This window comes from Glandiceps talaboti, chromosome 5 (genome assembly GCF_964340395.1).
Source record: "Glandiceps talaboti chromosome 5, keGlaTala1.1, whole genome shotgun sequence".
NCBI classification, from domain to species: Eukaryota; Metazoa; Hemichordata; class Enteropneusta; family Spengelidae; genus Glandiceps; species Glandiceps talaboti.
In genome coordinates, this window is record NC_135553.1 from 2,884,464 (window position 1) to 2,907,793 (window position 23,330).

The 23,330-nt window shown below is 33.0% G+C and overlaps 1 protein-coding gene across 1 annotated transcript; it reads left to right on the plus strand.

Moving 5' to 3' along the window:
- Nucleotides 1–511: 511 nt before the first annotated feature.
- LOC144435200 (uncharacterized) lies at nucleotides 512–23,129 on the plus strand. The gene is made up of 18 exons (XM_078123776.1): nucleotides 512–659; nucleotides 1,857–2,116; nucleotides 6,044–6,217; nucleotides 9,412–9,571; nucleotides 10,320–10,464; nucleotides 11,195–11,323; nucleotides 12,087–12,169; nucleotides 12,812–13,006; nucleotides 13,670–13,851; nucleotides 15,212–15,350; nucleotides 15,930–16,166; nucleotides 16,586–16,723; nucleotides 17,069–17,268; nucleotides 18,266–18,374; nucleotides 18,676–18,849; nucleotides 19,292–19,482; nucleotides 20,131–20,308; nucleotides 21,064–23,129. The coding sequence occupies exons 1-18, from the start codon at nucleotides 602–604 to the stop codon at nucleotides 21,162–21,164; spliced, it is 2,853 nt and encodes a 950-aa protein (XP_077979902.1). The 5' UTR covers nucleotides 512–601; the 3' UTR covers nucleotides 21,165–23,129.
- The last annotated feature ends 201 nt before the right edge of the window (nucleotides 23,130–23,330 follow it).

Genomic DNA, 23,330 nt, shown 5'->3' on the forward strand with positions numbered 1-23,330 from the left:
ATTATATTGTATTATATTGTATTGTATTATATTATATTATATTATATTATATTATATTATATTATATTGTATTGTATTGTATTGTATTGTATTGTATTATATTATATTATATTATGTTATATTATATTGTATTATATTGTATTATAGTATAGTATTATATTGTGTTAGTTTAGATTAGTTTAGTTTAGTTTAGATTATATTAGATTATATTAATTTATTTCTGTAAATCAGCAACAATGCGCAACGTTTTGAACTCACAGATATGATTACTCCACAATATATATAACTGTTTCCGTTTAAATTTTTTAGAGGTCAAATCTGAAATGTCTCCTTCTGTGATCTTCCATAGAAGGAAATCCTCCGCCTCCAGAATCGAGATAAAATGACTTGAATCACTGAGCGGAAGAAGAATAGCAGAAACAAAAGAGCCAAGGGAAACATTTCCATCGCTATGAGGCGCTATCACAATCGTACAAGAATCACGTGACTTTACTTCCTTGTCAAAGTTCCGGGAAAGTTGACGCAAAAAGTTGTCGTACATTGAAGAGGCACCCACAGTCATATACAGGTGTATCGTGTGGTAAACACGAACGACACAACAATGATTCGCAGCAAGATATTGTTGATAATCGGGGCAGTATGGTGTGGAGCACTGGCAGGTAAATATAAACAAAGCTTAAAGAACGTACACGAGTCAAATGAGGTCGAGCTAGTTCATCGTTCAACTTGAAGTGATGATTGTTTCCTTGTGGGATTAGTGGAGCTTTCAGCTCAGTCCGTCGATCGTGTCTCTTGATTTCATAAACCTAGTGTAAATGAATGTGAACAACCAATAACTGCTACGTGTACTAGGTGAAATAACGATCACGGTGTGTTTCGTGATGTGACTTTACTCACCAGATTGATCATCAAGTATCGTACTTGACCGTGGGACTTGACCTTGTTCACTTGTCGCCGTTGACATAGTGGGGAATCAAGTAATCGGAACGGGGTCTAGTGATTCATAGCTTGTATCTTGACTTGTTCCTATTTTCCTTGTACGTTAATTTGTGTATCACAATTTTTTGCCATCATCCTTGTAAATAAATCCTAGCTACCCAAGCATGCACATTTTGTCAAAGAATCCTGGGCCCCCATAGACTAGCTCTAGGCCTCTTGGTATTTTAGAATGTTTTCTGTAGTCTGACTTTGTTTTCATCTAGCTGTGGGTCAGTTTATTTATGTTTCAATTTTGAAGTTTGTGATTTTATTATGTATGTATATTTTATGTGGACTTTTGATTCTCAGTTTTAATCAAGTTATTTTTATTTCCACTATTTTGGATTTCTATCAGCAGTTCATAGTTTAAACCAAAATAAACACAAAACATGTAGCTTTGATGTAAGGCTACATTGTGTATATACACAGTATAAAGTGTGTATGTTGTGGTATTTATGTCTTGTATGCTGTATATATACATACCAAATACCCCTCTCCCTCCCCACAACTATTGTTCATAAACTTGTTGTCAGGCGCCAAAAGAATCAATTGCTATTACTTACAATCACACACTGACATTCTTATTTTCCTTCATATCGTGTGAAACAAAAATGAATTTGGTCTCAGACTTTATAAATCACAGATGAACCACGGATTGAAGTAAATTTTCTAAAAAATCCACACACTAAGTTGCATGCACATATTTATACAACCAGACTTAAAACAAAAAGTACACGGAATCTGCATGAAAGGCAGAATTAAGACACACCTACACTGTAGGCTGAATCATAGAAGAAATAAAACAGTGTAAATAAAATAAATAGAAATCAAGAACTATTCCTGTATTTATATCTCTTTCTGGTTTATTGTATCTACAGATGAATCTGGTGTAAGATTTCCTAGTGGTAATGTCTTTGTACCAGTGGAACTGACTGGCTCAGAAGCTGAAGAACATGAAGATCCATTCAATACTGGAGCTCAGTTGTTTGATTCCACTGACCAGGAAGATCTGAGACTGTCCCTAAACTACCATGTGAAAGATTTCAAATCGTCTGACTCTCAATACTACAGAGCACATCCAGTATTATTTGAATGTCTACAGAAAGTCAGAACAGCTATGTATAAAGAAGGAGAAAAGGTATGAGTTGAATCATATTAATTCTATCGGTATTGAAGCAGAAAATTTCTGTAAATTTCTGTGATTTCTGTAAATTTTCTATGTATCAATATGCAAAGTATATTTCTATGAACAAAATCAAATTGATATGCTGGAGAAAATATGTAATACATAACATACATAAAGTACTAAGATATGTTGACATGAATATTTTAACAAAATTGATTTGCTTGTTATGAATCTCTGGCAAAAAGTATATATTTCTGATTTTAAATTCCAACTATTTTTGATCAAATTGATGTAAAAAATAAGTCTTATATATTGGTATGTACACACACACACACACACACACACACACACACACACACATATATATATATATATATATGTATGTATGTATGTATGTATGTATGTATGTATGTATGTATGTATGTATGTATGTATGTATGTATGTATGTATGTATGTATGTATGTATGTATGTATGTATGTATGTATGTATGTATGTATGTATGTATGTATGTATGTATGTATGTATGTATATATATATATATATATATATATATATATATATATATATATATATATATATATATATATATATATATATATATATATATATATATACACACACACACACAAAATATTTAAAATATGTGGGTCAGAAATAGAAGATAGTGGGGAAGGAAAGGGGGAAATGAAAATCCTGGTCGAAACAAACTGATAAAAACAGCACAGGAAATGTGAAGAGAGACATGTCACTTTTGAGTATCGGAAATCTAGGCACAACTTGTTTACATACTACTTTACATATAACTTGAATGAATGGACCAATGGTAAGCAGACACATGTTTCAAAAGTAATTTATTAATGAATGCATGTACTCTTTGGCACAATGATATATATATATATATATACTGCCAGTCACAGTGTAACTTTTATACCATACTATAGTGAATTTTATCAAGAATGATATCAGCAGCCAAGTTTGTTATGACTCTCACCACAATAGTGTCTTTGTTTACCTGGGCCCTTTTATGACTCAGTCGTGAATTACATTTATTGATTCATATTTTGTGTTATACGTTGTTGTTGTTAACATTGTTGCCGTTTCTGATGAACTCATTATATAGTCATACGTCATACATAATCATTGAACCAATCAGCACGCAGCCCACCGATAAGGCAGACGATCAAATCAAAATTTCTTGTGTGATGTAAGTTTCAATTACAAGTTGGAGTGCGTGTGCATTCTTGTGTGATGTAAGTTTCAGTTACAAGTTGGAGTGCGCGTGTATATAAAGAACAGAGTTCCCAGTGTATCCTACTGCTTGCTTGTATTGTCATTTCTATTACTGCTGTTTTCCGAACCCCTTTTCTATTGTGAGTCATCCACAGACTTCACCCTTCTAACAATATGCTGCAGAATACCTGTAGTTTGGCCCCCATTTACATGATGCTGTTTGAAATGAAAATGCAGCTATATTGTGTTTCATTTGCACCTACTGTCTACACAGAGCTGACACAAACGCACACGAAAACACAATTTGGAAACACTTCCAAAAGTGTTTTTTTTTTAAATGACCCATTTTCATTCAAAAATTGGAGTTGTGTATTTGGGCAAAAACAGAAAGGTTTGAAAAGTCTTGTAAATAACCAAAAAACAACAATTCAAAAATGCACAAATTTAACCTCCAGAACGACCCCATCATTGACTAAATTAAACACAGTGTCTGTGATATGTATGTACATGACATGTGCAACATCATCGTTAATTTCAAATGGTTCCATCTTTAGTGTTTCCGTGTGCATGATCAAAAAGATTCGCAGCGCTAATCGTGTAGACACATGAAAATGCATTAAAATGAAAACTATTTTAGCATTTTCTTTGAAAACATCATCATGTAAACCTATCCTTAGACCATACATTTACATGTTCATGCCATTATACTTGATTGCACTTATCAAATTTCAAGATAATTTCTCTCAAGCAACCCTTTCATTAAGACAATTTACAGGTCACATATTTCTGTGTAAACTTTAGAAGTATTGAGCAGAATATTGACATTGTTTATTTGTGTACTTTACCATGACTACCAAACACTAAGTCTTCAATCCAATTACTATTCTGACAAGAATGTCTTAGATTGAATATATGGTTTCCATGGCAATAACAAAATGTATGGCTGCTAAGAGTTTACTGGTAGAAATGATTATTCCCTTTACAACAACATGATAGACATGTCAGAAATATAAGTATTGATTACATATTCAACTTTATAACTTTCCAGTTCAAACTTTTTCCAAACAAATTTTCATTTGAAATTAATGACTGTATACTTTATTGTTACATGCATAGTAATGATACATAAAATAACATTTTATTATGTGTAGGCCAGAAAGTGTTTGTACATACCTTACCAGCTCTGACACTTTGAAAATGTCATTAACTTTATGTTGACAGGAAAAGTGTTTTTATGCATATCACTTTATTGTACCAGGATGTTGACCACAATCATCAGAGATAATAACCCCTATTTAGTTAGTTTGAACTTAGCTTGCACAATCCTCTGCCAATATCAAAGGGAAAAATTGGCTTAAATTATTGTACTGTCATTGGCATAGGTGGCACATCGTGATATGTAAAATCATGCCTCCTGTTTGTATAGCTTATTATCGACATCATCATCACCATAGCAACTTGTCAACATACCTTGGTTCACTAGATCAGCCTCAGTTGGTTAATTGTGACGTGATGACCTTTGACCTTTTGATATTCTTTATCAGAGTCGTGACATAGAGACCTCCTACATATAACTGGCTTTTGTTACCAGACACAATACACCTGTACCATTTACAACAACAAGTGTCAGCAGTTCGATCTAGGCTCAGATTTATTTACTTCCTTATTTATTTCCTGTTTTTTTGTTATGGAACACTTTCCAACACAGTTTGAATTAATTTGATGAGATTGAAAGTGTGATTATAGAAATATACAGACGAGATAAACAATATATTTGTAAAAGATGGATCATTTGGGGGGAAAACAGATAATCCCCCCTTTCTCCCTTCACCCCATCCTACAACTATGTTTAGAAATAAATACTGTATGTTTACATCAAGGCATTAAACCACACGTATGTTCCACAAACATTGATTTTAAAATCAATGCAATATATACTTTACATATTTCATCACAAATATTTCAGTTAAAAGAAAAATATTTGTCAATGACAAAATGGTTTATGCAGTGACATATATTATGTATATAAGTATGCCTTTTGTAGGAAAGTTTCTGTTAAAGAAAGTACTATGGTATGTTCAGGTAACAAAGATTTGGTGTCATATATATGCCAACTTTTTGAAATGATGAAGGTAGAAAAGCCTGTGTATTAAATTGTGAATTTATAGTCGGGATACTACATAGTCTGTGTACATTGTATTTATTAATATTCTTACCTCACTTTGGTTTATTTTGTTATGTTTGTTCCTTTATATGTTTTTACTCGTCTTTTTTTAGTAGTGTATGTATTTTAATTTTTTGTTAGTGCTGCTCCTAACAATGGTAGTGACTAATAGTGAGCCCCTGATACAAAAGGGATGCAATAAATAAATAAATAGTCTGTATGCTACTGTAGTGTACCTATTTTGGCACATAACATAATTTGAGACCTAGTTTGCAAGAGGAAATTAGACACTCCTTGTAAATACCTCATCCAGTTGACCTGCCATATGTTGTTGACACATTTCACAACAGCTAAATATAGATCTAGATATATGACAACTTGTAAAGTATGTTAGTGAGACTTATTTCCACAGAAAAAAATCTTATGCCCGTACTCAGTTAAATTAAATCCAGCACTGAAGAACATACAACTGTAGTAGTTGTTAAAGCTTAGATAAAGGTTAATTTAAAATGCATATTTGTTTTTTATTTGTTTGTTTTTCAGGTTTTAATAGCTGATGGGTTCAAGACCAAAACAGCTCATGAAGGTGGTAATACTAACGAGTATTTAAGATCTGGTTCTGGTGCAGTCCTGAATTTTAAGAGCGGTGGAATAGGTGGTAAATCAATGGAAGATTTGGTGGATACTATAGTGAAACAGTGTATTAATCTTTTCCATGTAAGTTGAAATGAGAGTTGTTGTATGATATTTATACCATCAGGAACATATCTAAAGTAACCTGCAAGCCATGCTGTCTTGATGTAAACTGAGAAAATGAATAGTCACTGTCCTGTGTTAAGTTGTGACTCTTGTGAGCATGGGTTATGGACTTTTATTTCTATGCTATAGCTTGTCAAAGCCTATTCAGCAAGTGGACAAGGGTGCTACAGACAAAACACACCTACATACATCTATATCAGTTCTTTATGTTGTACCCCAGCATTACTCAGATGTACCTGTGGTGAGCTTGTTTGCTTCCAGTACGGTAGTACAGTTGTATATATAAAATATAGATTTGGTCTATTTATCAAATTGAATATATTAATTATTTCATTGGTTCATAATTTCATAAGATTTCACATAAACCCTGTACAATCTGTCTGAATAACATGATAATGGGATATATATTAGTGCACACATACTTTCTGTTCAAAAGTGTACAACTTTGCTTGCCCATGGTGCAATCAAGATTATAATCTTCATTATTAGTCATATGTATTGTATGTACATGTGCACACCAAATACCCTGGTAATTCACAGCCTCCATGTACACACAGTTGTGAAATTTAATAGTCTGAGTACATGTAATCAAATCTTGCATTATCTGTTTCACTTCAGCAGTATTGTCCCATCATGTGGTAATTTTAGACTTATGAACGTACAGTGCACCATCATATGAATAACATGCATGGTTGAAATGTTAGATGGCTTGACCTATTTAAACTGAAAACTTCAGTTAGGGATATTTCAGTGGTCAATCCTTTGATATTTATAAAACTTTTGAAAATAAAACCAGTCTGGGTTATAATATAATGTTAGTGCTAAATGTTGTTTTGAATTAATAGACATACAGAAATGAATCAGATGTAATTTCTATTTTAATGAAAAGTTGAACTCTCTATATTAAAAACATTTATGTATTTAGTACAGTATTTTTGTAAATATTCAGCAATATAGATGCCAGTAGTAGTATAAGAATAATATTTGCTGGGTTTTACAAACTATTATGACAATCTGATTAAAATCTGATGTAGTGAATACAAATGCGATTTTTTGTATTTACCTCTATTTCCTTCATTTAATGTCATTCGTTTTCAATTTGTTGTTCTGAAAGTGAACATGTCCTTCTTACATCTGACCCAATACCATAGGTGTTTATGTTCAAATCTCGCATGTATTTGTAGCCTATCAAAATCTGCCTTACAGTTAACACTGGAGGATTGAAACTGAAAACCATCAAACCCACCAAAACGATAACAATAACATTACTGTCGTCTGCACTCAAGCTCTATTTGAACTGAATTTTCCAAGGTAGTGTACCCATAAGTTTTGATGTAAGATGTGTTCTCATTGGTTGAGTGGGTTACTCAGTACAGAGGAGTTGAGCAGTAATTCCTAGATTTAGGAAGAAAGCGCTCACTGACGAAATTAAAAAAAACAAACAACAATAAACTAAAGGAAGCAGAGGTAAATAAAGAAATTACACCAAATTCACTACTTCAGATTTTTAATCAGATTGACCTTGTATGTAGATGTCTAGAATATCCAGATGTGCATAATGAATAATCAACCTAGACAGTTGTTCGTGCCTTTTTTGCTACGTTTCATCTAAAACAAAGTCGTTGCCTTGCTCCATAGCACTGAATACTAACGCGTACTAATAGGAAACTGTGGGTGCCATAGGCACGCTTGTGCCTCTGGCACTTGCTGTTTGCTAATCAGTACGCAGTTTTAGTATTGCTCTGGATCGGAGCAAGGCGACGACTTTAGTTTTAGATAAAACGTAGCAAAAGAAAGCACTAGCGACTGTCAACAGTCTACAATCAACCATACTATTGATTCTTCTAAGACCTGGTGTCCTTGGAGGTGTCTAAATATAGGATGTATAATGATTTTGTTTGTACAAACAACATTCATACAAGTTTTGTCATGGAAGTGAGAACATTCCGTAGCAAGCTGGGTGTGAAAAGTTATTCTTTATCTGTTTTCGACCATGAAACGGTTAAAATGCTATGGTGATTGTCAAGTAGAAAAAAAGACAGTGTGTAAATGTTAGAGTATGTAGTAGTTGAGATTACAGTACCATAGATAAATTATTAAGTTTGATAGCAAAATGAATAATGGTAGATGCACATGAAATTACAAATGACTAAGAAAGACCTTCATTTCTGTGTTACAAGAAAGTATCGGTATTTTGAAATGAACATGAAATATTCAAAATCAAGTATAATGTTTAGAGTTATTCATTAAAATAGTGTTTTTGCTAAGGTTGGGGAACATCGGTAACAGAATGAGGGATTATGGTAAAACTGACATAGTTTCCAATACATGTACCATAATTTTGGTGGGGAACCCAGTAAAATGACAGGGGAACTTGGTAGATTTTACCTACTTATCGCCCTTTAACAAAAACACTGGTAGAGACCCCAGTAAAATGATAGGGGAACTCAGATAGATTTCACCTACTTACCACCCTTAACAAAAACACCAATAGAGAACCCTGGTAAATGACAAGGGAACTCAGGTAGAGTTTACCTACTTACTACCCTTAACAAAACATTGTAAAAATGTCCTTCCCTATCCAATAACTTTTCAATGAGTGTATACTACAAATAATATTGTAACTATGAAGGCTTTGGCTCAATGTAATTACTCATGTTCACTGAAAATATTAACACAAATGTCCTTTAATTCAAATCAGTTTGTAAATAATTTCATGGAATTTTATAATATTGTTATGGAAAGTTAAATGACATGCCTGGAAAATGATGTTTTCAAAAATGCATTTTGAACATAAACAAAAGTAATCTTTTCGATAAATGATGTATACACAGAGTAATTAAGTTAACACTCAAAAAAATATATATTTTGTCTACTTTTATGTACATGTACTAAATAAAACACCACACTGATTCAATCATGTTAGGAAATCAAAATGATGTGATTAAGAATCAGTTTTGAACTTTAAAATATAAACAAAGGGAATGTTTAGGTATATATTATGAACACAGAAATAACGTAGTTACCTTTCAAATTTTTTTTTTCGTCAAACTTATAAAGTTACAGTAACTTGTCCTCCATCATGATAAGAGGTATTCATAAGCAGGTGTAATATCCAACATGTCTGAAATAGGCTTGTCTGATTTCTACAGGGTATACAACGTGACATTGGTCTGATTCTGTACAGTGACAAAGTTCAAGTTCACATCCAAGGTGCTGATGAGGAAACCCCATATTATGAAACATCTGGTGTTACCATGACAGCGAGTGAACTGGAAGAAAGAGTACTTGATTTGATTGATGAGGTGTATGGTATGTAATTGTAGAACAACCTACATTTAGTTAATAACAACTTGGTGTTAGTCTGGATGCCAATGTGGTCTCTAACTGTGAGTGGGGGTGTAAATCGTAACAATACTGTATAGGGACTAGACTAACTTGGTGAGGAATTAAAAATTTGATTGTATTCATATTTAACCAGTAAAATCTGAAGCCAGCTTGTCATCATAATTTAGTATGTCATCACCATTTTTCTCAGATAATTACATAGCTATATATAGCTATAAGTTATCAAAACAAAGTGCGTCTGATTCACAGTTTCAGTGTTTATTAAAATCAGGATAAAACTAAAAAAAAGACACTTTAAGATAGTATACACAACTCGTGTGTTTTTCTTATAAGATTAAGTAGACTAAGAGCAAGTAAAACTGGCTGGAACGAATGGTGTTAAAAATATTTGCAGTAAGTTAACTGGTATCTGAAGTTTGAGGAGCATGTGCTCCTAGCCGATAAAACTAAAAGTTGATTTCATTGACAGGTCAGGTTGGTCAAAACCTAGTAAGAATGACTGTATTTGTTTAAGATTCACCCCTACCTCTATCTACATTTTACCTTACTGTACACTTCAAACTACTAGGTCTGTGTGTTGTTAGGGTAAAGTTGAATCAATAACTGATACAGCTACAAAGCAATTGTTATTTATTTCAATATCTGCTTTCAAAAGTGACTTCAAGTTACTTTTGTTTGCCTCAATCATTATTCTTTAAAATGTCACCTACAGATCCGGCTAAAGTTCCAGGATGTGATCTGACTGAACATGTTCTGAACAATGGAGACCATTATCCTACAGTGTTTGCCTCTGATGTTGCAACCGTTGGTGCATTAGATAGACATGTAACTCGAGATATGGAAGCTGACTTCGGCAGGTAAACAAACACATAGGCAGTTCTTTACAGATGTCTTTGTGTACCTTACAGAATACATGTTTCCTCATCAACTTCTAATTGTTGCTGGAAACAAATGACTGTAAATTTAATTTACAATCAAGATAAAGATGATGATTATGATTATTGATCTATAAAAATATGATAGATATTAATGTTATGATTCTGTTCCCAAATAAGAACTGATAATCACATAGATGCGTTTAAATCTAGTCAGTCGAGTAATCTGAACTGTAGTTTTATAATGAAAGTCAGGTACACAGACAGACAGACAGACAGACAGACAGACAGTCAGTCACACACACCCACATAAATACATACATACATACATACGCACATACATACATACATACATACATACGCACATGTACTACATGTTGTATAAACAAATTAGTGAAATAACATTGAATGAATGAATGAATGAATGAATTGAAAATAACTCTTCAAGTTAACACTATCATAGAGACCAATTTTTAAAAAAAACTTTAATCATGTAAAGATATATGGAAATAATATACATAAATTACATTGTAAATGTTGATTGTTCATTTTGTTATGAAATGAAGCAAGTACCAGTGTACAATCTCCTCATCAGCAGTATTTTATAAAGGTATATCTGATATTAATTACTTGAATTCTTATATTTAATTGCATTGGATTTCTTTCATTCTTAACAAACTTGCCAATCTAACATTTTCTGTGAATTTTCTAGACTTATTCAATATGCTGGAAGGAATGTTGAATTTGAGAATTCAGAGAGAAGTGCTAGCTGGTGTGGTAGTGAGGACAGAGAATGTGTAGACTGTACTAGTGGTATTAAAGGGTCAACACCAAATAGCAGGTAGGTTTAATTGCAGTAATGTACCATGTTTATCAACAACCCAAAAGGAAAGGACGGCTTTTAATATAAATTTGAAAGAAAATAATTCTGTATATATCATATTTTCTCTGTAATATATCCTAGAAACATGCATGTAATTGCAAGAGACATGACAACAGACCCAAGTATGTTTCTTCATTTGATAGGATTAAATACTGCTAAAACACTACACTTCAGTTCTGTTGGAATGTATACAATGTTAATGTTCTGCAGTGATAGTCTAATAGTATGTGGAACTTCTTTGCATTACGTTACTTTGTAATGGTGACAGTGAACAATATAGGTATCCAAATATATCAGTAATATAAGATTTGCATGCATAGCTGCCAATGTCTGAGATAAAGTAAGATTTGCATGTATAGCTGCCGGTGTCAAAAGTTTTCCTGAGATTTTGCAAAAATGGTAATGGAAAAATACCCATAATACACATGATATGTCTTTCTTAGTTTCAAATTGGCAGGTGTTAAAGATTTTACCAGTCTCATAGCCCTTGGTGTTGTATTGATACAAAATTATTATAAACTAAATTTTAAACACATCTTAAATATAAGAGTTGGTGTCCTGGATAGATAGTAATATCGGTATATAACTTTGACTGGTCTTCAAATACATTTCATACAATGTCTCACAATATCACCAAACTCTTCAATAACACATTTGAATACCTTAAATTAATGACGGTTTTATGTTATCACATCGTGACTTTAATGTTGACATTTTACAGATGTTCTGATCGTGTGATGAGCACAAGAATGAACAGCGTCATCCGTTATCTGCAAAAGATGGTTAGAGATGAGTGGACAGATGGTAAGTCAATAGAAACCAAACTATGTGGTTACTCCTCAGACATTAGTACATAGTTATTGTCTAACTATCTAAACAATTTGGTGTCAATTTAGGTTCACAGTTTTCTATGTCCTTGCAGATAATGCCCATAAATTAACTTTTTGTAATCAGAGGCAAAGTTTATTTATTTGTTAACCCCACTTAATAGAGGGATATTACATGTTGATATTGGTATGTGAAGTTAACTGAAAAAAATTAACATATAGGTGGGCCAATATATAGTAATGGTAGGAATACTGAAGTTGTTCAAATGTTCAGTACAAGTAAATGACGGGAATTAATTATTTGTGACAATTAGCTGTGTGTGCGTGTGTGTGTGTGTGTGTGTGTGTGCATGTGTGCGTGTGTGTGTGCATATGGATGGATATGTGTGTATATGTATGTGTATGACAGTATGTGCAAGTATCTCGCGTGTGTTGATGTTGTGTCTGTACATTTATATGTGTATGTGGTTATACATACTGTAAATGTATGAGTAGGCTGTGTTTATCTTCAGAGGTTGGTAAATGTTTCACAATAAAGGTAATTGAGGGGTGTTGTCAGTTTTATTTACAATTATCAGCATCATATGACTTACAGTGAAGTAAATTTTCCTTGCTTTAGTCAAACTGAAGGTGTTGGAGGCATGGGATGAACCCTATGAAGGCCAGCCTTATGAAAATGGTGATAATCCTGCAGATTCCTTACATTATGAAGGCAGAGCTATACTAGTGAAACTCTCTGATAATGATAACGACAAACTAACTACCTTAGCCTCATTTGCTATATGTTCTGGTATAGACTATGTTGAACACAAAGGTAAGCTTTTTTCAAATTTTTCAATAAAATGTTGCACATGCACTTTAAAAATTTATATGTCACATATATTTGACACTTAGAAGTTTTCAAACATTTATTACATTAAATACTATTTATACTGCAGAGAACTTGACAAATTTTCTAATTCTTACTGGATTTTTTTCAGTCTATGACTGAACGTTAGAAAACTTAATTCTGAAATGTGAATTGTGTACTAGGCTTATAATGGCATTTAGTTCTTAAATAATTTCAGACTATCTTAAAAGATAAACTTTGATTAATAATATTGACGGACTGGATATAGGTTTTGCAGGTTTACTGCTAAGGGTCCCGACCTTTGGAGGACTTGTAAGCAGTACCACCAAGGTCCGTAAAACATAATCCAATCTGTACAGGTTTTATCATATACCCTATGGACCATTAAAATACATTAGAAAACATTATTATGCTTATTTCTGGAGAAACTAATGGTTCAATAATTCATGAAGTTGACCTTATTTTGGCAAAGTATGCCTGGCATGATATGGTAAATTATTGCACAAATATCTGAGGGTGCTGTTGTCTATTGAATTTCAATGGAGGCGAAATAGATTGACACTAGGTATATTATAATGTATTTTTTTATGGAAGATTTTTGAGAACGTTTTGCAATTTCCATTTCAGATAATCATCTGTATATGGCTGTCAAGAAGCAATACTGGCGGGAGAGAAGGATGGTTCATTTCCCAACAGCTGATTTACTGGTAGCTGAAGCTCCAGCTGAAGACGAAGATGTGTACTCACTTCCAAATAGTTACAGTGTTGAAGAGAAAGCTACAATGTATCTATTTGATAGTGACCACAAGGTGAGTCGGTGGAGGAGATGAAAGTAGGGAATAATATAAACCTGGATAAGCAAATTAGACATATCCAGAGTCATCATGCCACAGGTTTCATAATGTCCTGGAAAGACCAGGACATGTGCAAATGACTCCTGTAAAATCGATCCATTGAAGGATTGGTGTTATATTTGTAAAGTGTTGATTAGACAGGTGCAAAATATATATTAAAAAGCAGGTGTGTTGACAAATAAAATGTATTAACACTCCTGGAAAGTGACCAAAGTTGATCTGGATACTTCTGGAAAACTGATGAAAAGCCCCTGAAAAATTCTGGAATTTTATTTGAATTTAAGTGCATATTCAGTGAACCTAATTAACCCCTTTTCTTACTTAACTGAGTTCCGACAGACAATAGACTTTTGGCCAAGAAAGCTCTCTGCATCGGCTCTTTTTCAGCCATGTAATGTATGGTATAGGGCAGAGGCTAGATTTGTGTTATAATACTATTGACTGATACATTGTCATCTTGTATGCTATAATAGCTTGTAGGTCCATCTCAAAGCACAGTCTTTGCCATTTTGAAGCCATAATTTGTAAAAACAATCCCTTTAGTACTCTTTGTCAGTGTTTATCAGCACTTGAAATGAACAAAACTTCCTTTGACTGCTGTATTTGTTTAGTTTGTTGTGGAACTAAAGGACATTGGTCATATTTCATAACAGTTCTGGTACTCAGTATATATGTACCCGGTAGTTTATTGCAGGTTAAATATTTAAGCAATAAACCACCCCTGGGGATGGTATACCAAGAGGTTTTGACCAGTGAACAAAATATATGCACGAGCGATAGCGAGTGCATATATTGAGTTCACTGGTCAAAACCGAGTGGTATACCATTCCCAGGGGTGGTTTATCGCTATTATATTATACCAGTATATTGAAAATATCGGAAACAAGATAAGACGCAACATTTTCTGGTTTCATTTGCGCTCCCATCCCTGCACGGACTACAACGTTCTTGATGAACAGTGAACATCAAAATCTGGACGCGTGCCAACTGTGCATTGTCGCGCATTTTAGACGCGCTAGTTCGATGTCTAGACCAATCAGATCTCACGATTTGCGCCATCAATATACTGGTATAATATAATATACAATATATTACAGTCTGTATCAATAGTATTTGTAACTATGATGGTGATGCCCTCTAAGTTTAACAGACTACAGAGTGTGTTTTTGATTGATATTGAAACGCATGTAGATGAAAAAGGTTTTAGCACTTGTACCGAACACCTTTAGTCTTACATCTACAACCAAAGTTATACTTTTGACTGATGCTAACCTCAAGAGAATCACTTCTGAATATTTTCCCTTTATGTGTTTAGGAAGAGAGAAAACTGTCCAATAACGGCAAGATCAAGTATTTCACATCTCCAACCAGTAGATATTTCAGACTGAGTCCTTCCTTAGTTGAATGTTATCAATCTATCATTACAAGAGAAAACAAAGGAAGACAAGAAACCGGTAAGAACAATGAAGTTAGAAACATCTCATTGGGATTTGGAAGTCAAATTAGAATTGGTGAATTTTGGTTTATTTTCATAGGATTTCCAACTAGAATCTTGCAAAAATTCCATCATGAATGGTCTAATGTGGTCACTAAAGTTTTCATTTGGTAAATAAAATCAGTGATTTACTTGGAAGAATGTTCATATTTTAATGGTTACATGGGGGAAAATGCAACTTTACAGTTCAGTTAAATGAATTCATATTAAAAATTAAATTTGAAATTTTTGAAGTAGTTCAACTTTATCGTGTGCTATGTATAGATTCAAGCATTTATATTGAGGTAAGGAATTTATTGACTCTAGAAAGCATTAATTTATAACTGAGCAATACCAAATTGGAACCACCTTGTCTCCCAGTCAGGTTTAGACATTTAGAAATTAGTTCTTTGAAAGAAAAATGAAACCAAATTCTTTTCCATGACAATGCCGTAAAAATAATTTTTGAATAATATGCATATATATCTACCATAGAGGTTAATTGGATATATTTTTTTTCTACCATAGAGGTTAATTTGGTATATTTTTTCTGTTTAAGATCCCTTCATTGATCTTGTTGTTGAGAGGGGCTACCTCACAAACACCGACCAGACAGACCAGATTCCAGACACCGATCCACGATACAACCGTCACATAACAGGACGAGCAATGCAGATTCGTTATAACAGTTCCGGTGAACTAGACACAAGTGTCTACACACCTATGAAGTTGGCAAAGAGGGCCATACACAAATGTGGTCCAAACTTTGCTACCAAGCAGTTCAGCATGGCTGTTGGTGAGGACATTTTTGTTACTTCACACCTGACCCTCCATCTTCAAAATCTCAGCGAGTCAGAAATGATAATTCAAAATATAAAAAGTCAAGTAATTTACATTGATATTGAAATGACTACTACCTACAGAAAAGAATGAATGAGCTGTGCCATTTCATCTAATAAACATAATCTATTTGAAGAAGTATATAATAAATGTCTTCTACATGTCTTTCCTATTTTTTTTAAAGATGAGAGTAACTAAGTGCAGTCTACCTGACTTTGTTCCTGAGAACTTAAGTGAAAATTTACACTGCCAAAATATGCATAACTTAGCTGAACACTATATCTAATACTACATTTATCCCACTTTTGTAATATACTGAGGGTTTTTAAAACCAAAACAATAATCCAACTTTCCTGTCCATGGTTGTTTTGTTAGGTCTGTATGAAACATCCGTGTACATTGAGGTGAGATCTACCTTTGATGCATGGGTGGAATCAGAAGACTTACTTCCACATGGAAAGACAGAGGCAGAATTTAAAGATGAGATGGAGAAATGGTTACAAAGATCTGTTGGTAAGTAACATGTCACTGCCGACATGATTTGTGTTTGATGAAGCAAAACCTCCTCTGCAAAGTTAATGTCATTTTGTGATGTCAAGATTTGCTATGTTATGTGTTATTAAAAAATCAACATTAGTCTGTTAGATAACCCGTAGGACTTTTGAGAAAAGTAACATAACCATAAGACAAATAATTTTATTATCAGTAAAGTACGAATTGATTTCAGTCGCTCTATGAATATTTTTTACTGTTTAATCATGGCCAAATAAGAACTAAGAGTCTTGACCTCCATGTACAAAGCTATGAATCATTTTTCACAATTCTAAGACCAATTTGTATAATTTGTTTGTCATCTAGAGGGCCGTGTGATTGACCCTGATAATCCAGAGAGAGCATGTCGTCATTCAGTTCAACCAGAGAGACAGTCGTGTGATTTCAAACACATCCATTCAGAACCCGTAAGACGTCGCCGAGAAGCTGGCAATGATCCTAACTCCTGTCAACCGAAAACAGACACAATATTCTGTAAATCCACACAAGGACACAGAGATATCGAGGTAAGTGCTGTTTTCATTTTAAAAGGTGAACATTTTTCTGCATTGTTCTTTGTTTTATATGAAGAATCACTCATTTTATTGTATTCCGGAAACAAATTAATGTCTTAGAGATATATTATATTGCACTTAGCAAACTAAATATTAAAAAATTTTATAGGCCAGACATGATTTAGGGTGCATCCATAAAATTGTTGTTAACATCAAGATCGTAGCTAAACTAGATATATAAGTAGAATAACAGAAGTGTGAAACAAAAATATTGCAGAAAAACATTCAAATGAATCTGGGAAAGTGTCCCTAAATATTTATCAGGATGATTTAGTTAGCCTTACAGTATGCACACACTCTGAGTAGACCCATGACATTATAAATCAACAAATCTAAAACTGAAACCAGAACTGAATACTTGATGTTGCCACTCAAGAAAATTAACCCATACTTCAAAGTATAATATATGAATTATTTATTATATGATAATGAGGTCAGTAATGTGAAAAATTCATATTTTAAACTTAAATATTGTTTTATTATTGATTAGCAAAAAAAAAAAAAAAGAATTGTTTCTGGTCAGGACAGTTTGTCTAAAGTGGTGCGAGGATAGAATTTTTTTTTTTAATTCTCAACAAACATATCACTCAATCTACTATTTATGACAGTTGCTGTTCTTTTGATTCACTACTTTAGAGCAAGTGTCATTTGCTTGTTCATGATTGGCTCTGCAGTTGTCTTCACTAAAGTATGTAAGGTTATTTTTGTGTTTCTCCTCCGGATCTGCAGACTGCATGAGCTGGACAAACACGAAAAAAAAGACCTATGCAGTTTAAGTGATGCGTGCGCTGACCAAAAACGATTCTTTTTTGGGCCATATATTTGATGACCTAAAATAAAGAAATAATGATATATACATTTTTTTTCAGACAGACAGCAAGTTCAATATTGACAAGTTTTTACCTGACATATAGAAGTTTATTAAAGTATTTGTCCTTTTCCTTGACAGATTACAAATATGTGGGAACAGATAGCAGCTAAACATCTTGGATGTGGAGCTGATGAAATTAAAGATGCTTTGGAGAATTGTTTTGCTGAATGTGGAACTTGTCAGACAGGTAAATTACAGTTATAAAGTTGACTTACACCACATCAATATTCATTTCTAAATATGTAATTAACATTATGTTGAATAGTTTATATGAGGTTAGGAGGTATCGACAGAAAAAATGGATGTCAACTTTACTGTATGTACCCATAGGGGGCACTGTACATTTGAATTAAAAGATGGTGGAACAATAAGGTCATCTCTTTTAACAGTTAAGAAAGTGAAAATTTAGAAAAAATACTCAAAAAATGGTTGAATAAAAATTATTTTCACAAGTAATATTATATTTCCCTGTTCAATATTATTTACAGGCAGTGTATGGTGGGATAAACAAGAGAATTGCAACAATTTGCTTCACTGGTTGCCATTTGATTTCTATGACAAAGAGGACGAAGTCGCCTTTTATGTGAGAGAGAACACAGATTTGAAGGTACCTGCCTGTAGAGGGCACTGTATCGATATGGCGCCACTGTTTTCTCTTGTTGGTAAGTTTAAACAACTCCACTTTTCCAATTGTTTCATTATTTGCACTTCTTTTGTGTTAATTTTGCAAATGTTTAATGTTGTTCGTGTGTATGTCATGAAAATAGGTAGATGTTAGTTGTGTTTGACTGGTTTTGTCAGATGTTGTAAAGTGACAAGAATTTTGGCTCAGTTTTGATAAATTTACAAAACTATCATGTTATATCATCTAATTAAACACTTTCTGAGAGTTGACATGAAATATATATGTGACAAACAAACAAACAACTCAGATCAAAACCTGTATGTACAATGTATGTGGGTTAGAATAACATGTAGCATACTTCTTAAAAACATACTATGAAAAAATGATAATGCCCACTGATGAAAAATGTTACATGTATAAAAAAAACCACATTACTGATGTCACCATGATCACAATAAATTGAATTTTATCATTCTTAGCACCCTCGGTGGAAAGACTATACAGACCAGACCCTAAACGCAGTGTTGAGGAACCATTGTATTCAGTAACCAACAACCCTCTACCAGTGTATGATCTGATGAATAAACTGTATGCTTTGCATGCAAGAGGCAAAGTCAGAGTATACGTGAAAGATTCTGCTGAACTTACTACCCTCAGAGGCTCATTACAGGTACAGTCTTATATGTTTTTAATGTGAATCCATACCTTCTGTAACAATACAGAACAGTTAGTTACATAGTAGGCATTTTTCCTCATCGTTTTTATAAGTATAATTACATCATCGGATCATTTATAACTTATATCTGGATACCAGGTTTGAGTTATGTTAGTTGCAAGTGATGGTTAAGCTATTCTTCATTAAGTAGAATACTGCAATTACCTTTTAAATATGCAGCAAAAAGATATCTTTAAATGAATTAACTCAGCGTGTACCCTGTAACCTGAATAATTAGAAACATATACTCAAAAAAGATATCTTTAAATGAATAAACTCAGCTCGTACCCTGTAACCTGAATAATTAGAAACATATAGTCAAAAAGTTTAAAGCTGAATTCTATTTTCTGGAAATGAAGAGGATTTTATAACAGAAAATTATCTACTCTACAATGTATATATACTAAGCACACAATAAATTTATTATTATTATTATATTATACAAAGTAGTTGGTGATCTTTGGATAGTCAATTCATTGCGATCATCCCTTGACCATCATCCTGTACATTATGACATGTATTTTTCAACTTCTTACAATGTGAATGATTCGTATGTTATCTTTGTCTTGACCATAAAAGTCATATTGTTGCATTCAATTTTAGATGGCCATGATTTTCAACAAAGAAGTGACAGAGGTTGAATTTTATGTTGCTGATATTGAGAAGATAGAGGCTGTTACTAGTTCTCTAGAAAATATGTTATTAGAGTGGACCAAATCTAGCTGCCCTGACCATGCAAGGGAATATGTGCCACCATTCAGCATACAAGAACTACCAGCAGGTATGCTATTGTGGGGATCCCTCTGGTAGTGTAGTTATCAAAATATTCAAATAACTTGAACCAGTTATTCAAATAACTTGAACCAGATAGTCAATCATTTGAATCAGATATTCAAATATCTAACCAGATAGTCAAATAACTTGAACCAGATAGTTAAATAACTTTCACTAATTTTTACTAAATATTCAAATAACTTGAAGCAGTTATTCAAATAACTTGAACCAGGTAGTCAAATAACTTTAATCAGATATTCAGATTTCAAACCAGATATTCAAATAGTTTGAACCAGATAGTCAAATAACTTTTACTAATTTTAACCATATATTCAAATACTTTGAATCAGATATTCAAATATCTAACCAAATCTTCAAATAATTTGAACCAGGTAGTCCGATAACTAACCAGATAGTCAAATAACTAACCAGATAGTCAAATAACTAACCAGATAGTCAAGTAACTTTGAATAATTTTCAGCAAATTGTGAAATAGTTTTATCCATACCAATATGAGGTAATTTCAAACAAATATTTGCCTGATTTGTACCAAATATTCAAATCTTTTCAAATTAAGCTCAGTATTGGTAATTTGAATGAAAAAATATAAATTTCAGATATCATATTTATAATTACAAATGTGAGATAATACTACTACTCTGGTATAAGATGTAAATATGATTAAACAGTTATATAAGATGAAATAGATGACAACGGTTTCAGATTTGTAAACCTTAACTGATTTCTCCTTTTTGTCACCAGGTGTCACTAAAAGAAGCCCAGAGTTTGCTTTGAGGGAAGAAATGCTGGCTAAACGTAAAAACTGGGAAAAGGATTGGTTGAAATCCCATACCTTGCTGTAGGTGTTGGTCGGATAGAATAAATCTTGTGCACTCAACCTACACACAGCTGTGTTGTCCAAGTGTTATGACAACTATGTTATATTTACAAGATTTGCACAATATTCAATATTCCAGGACATACTAATATCAAAATAACTGAATGTTTTATTTTATGATAATTGAGTTTCTGTAATAACATTAGTGCATTTTTCTATCCATTTATAATTTGAATGGCATTTTTTTATATTTAAGAATTGATTTGAATTTGCGCAAGGCAAACTACAGCAGCTAAATGAGAATGTTTACATCAAAATATTAAAACAAGACACTCATTAATTTTATTATCCAAATCATGTTATTCATCAAAACATCATTTCTATCATAATATAAATTTTACAGTTTGTCAGGGGTCAAAGTTGAGAGGTTATAAAAAGAGAAGAGCAAAGTACTCCGTCCCTATTTTGCAATGTTTAAAACCTTCATCATGCTACGACCAAAATAACATACCAGAAATCCAATGCTATAGCAGGTCTTAGCATTTTATTCTTCCATTTGAGGTGTTTGTAACACATGAATTACTGAGTATGTTGTTTTGGTTTTACCAGTGCAGTACATATGGTTTTACCAGTGCAGTACATATGGTTTTACCAGTGCAGTACATATGGTTTTACCAGTGCAGTACATATGGTTTTACCAGTGCAGTACATATGGTTTTACCAGTGCAGTACATATGGTTTTATCAGTGCAGTACATATGGTTTTACCAGTGCAGTACATGTGGTTTTACCAGTGCAGTACATGTGGTTTTACCAGTGCAGTACATATGGTTTTACCAGTGCAGTACGTATGGTTTTACCAGTGCAGTACATATGGTTTTATCAGTGCAGTACATATGGTTTTACCAGTGCAGTACATATGGTTTTTGACAGTAACATTAGGAAATGTAAAATTAAGTGTATATAAATTTGAAAAACATGGAGTATTTCGTTTTCAATAATGATTGTGACTTTGAATTTTGATAAAACTGACATGTATTTAGTTGTGTGCAATTTATAATGACTGATTGTTGAGGAGAGATATAGAAATCAAGGATGAAATGTACATGTTTTGATTGTACATTGGTTGAAAAGAGATGAAAGCAGAAATAAATTTGGAAATGAAAATGGAGTATTCTACTTTTGTGCATAAAGGAATAGACAAAGTCATGCATCTCTTAGTTCTACACTTTACCTGTATGAGTCAAACTATGACTAAAACCACTCAATGTGTCTATAGATCTATACATGATGGTACAGTGCATTGTAGCTAGGCTACCGTTCACTGGCTCTGTTTGATACAACCACACACAAACCAGTAAGGAACTGAACATTCTACACTTTAAGATAGCAAAATTGCAATTTCTTGCTACATTTAATCTGAATGCAATAAACCATTTAAATATACCGCAACCAGACACAGACATGAAGATGCGTGGTGACATATTAGTCCCTTTTGTGAACACAAAATGTAGCAAGAAACTATCCATTCAATCTTGCTATCTTAAAGTGTAGCATTGTGCAGTTCCTATAGGTTTCTGCATGGCTGTATAAAACAGAGTCGCTGAACGGTGACCTGCAACATGCTGTATATAGCAAAATAAATAGTAAGTCAAAAATAAATATATAGCAAGTCAGATATGAAACCAAAAAGTAGAAATCATGTAGACTGATAATCACATAAATGATGACGTGTCGCTCATGTCAGTATTTGGCAGCTATTAAGAAATACCCACGTTTGTCTGGTTGCTATAGCTACAAAGTAGTATCACTGGTTTCATTGTTACAATGTTGTATTTCAAGTTTTATGTGTAAGTGAATAGTAATTTCACTTTAAAGGAGTGCCACATTTGTAATCCAGAAGAGTGTAATTTATGTAATACTCAAGACAGCTGTTTGCTTTTACACTAATTGTACAGAAAATGAAATAAAAGATTTAATATACTCAGGAAAAAGGCAATCCTAGTTTGTAGATTGTTGACTGTGTTTCTGTTACTGGTGTGTTTGCCAATTTACTGTATATATGTAGTGCAGAAGTTGAATGACGTTTAAGACACTTTAACTGTAACAGAACACAAAAGCGAAGATCAGCAAAGTATTAAACTCTTGATAAGAAGACTTTTTACCCACTTTTAAAATAGCAACCTTAAAAC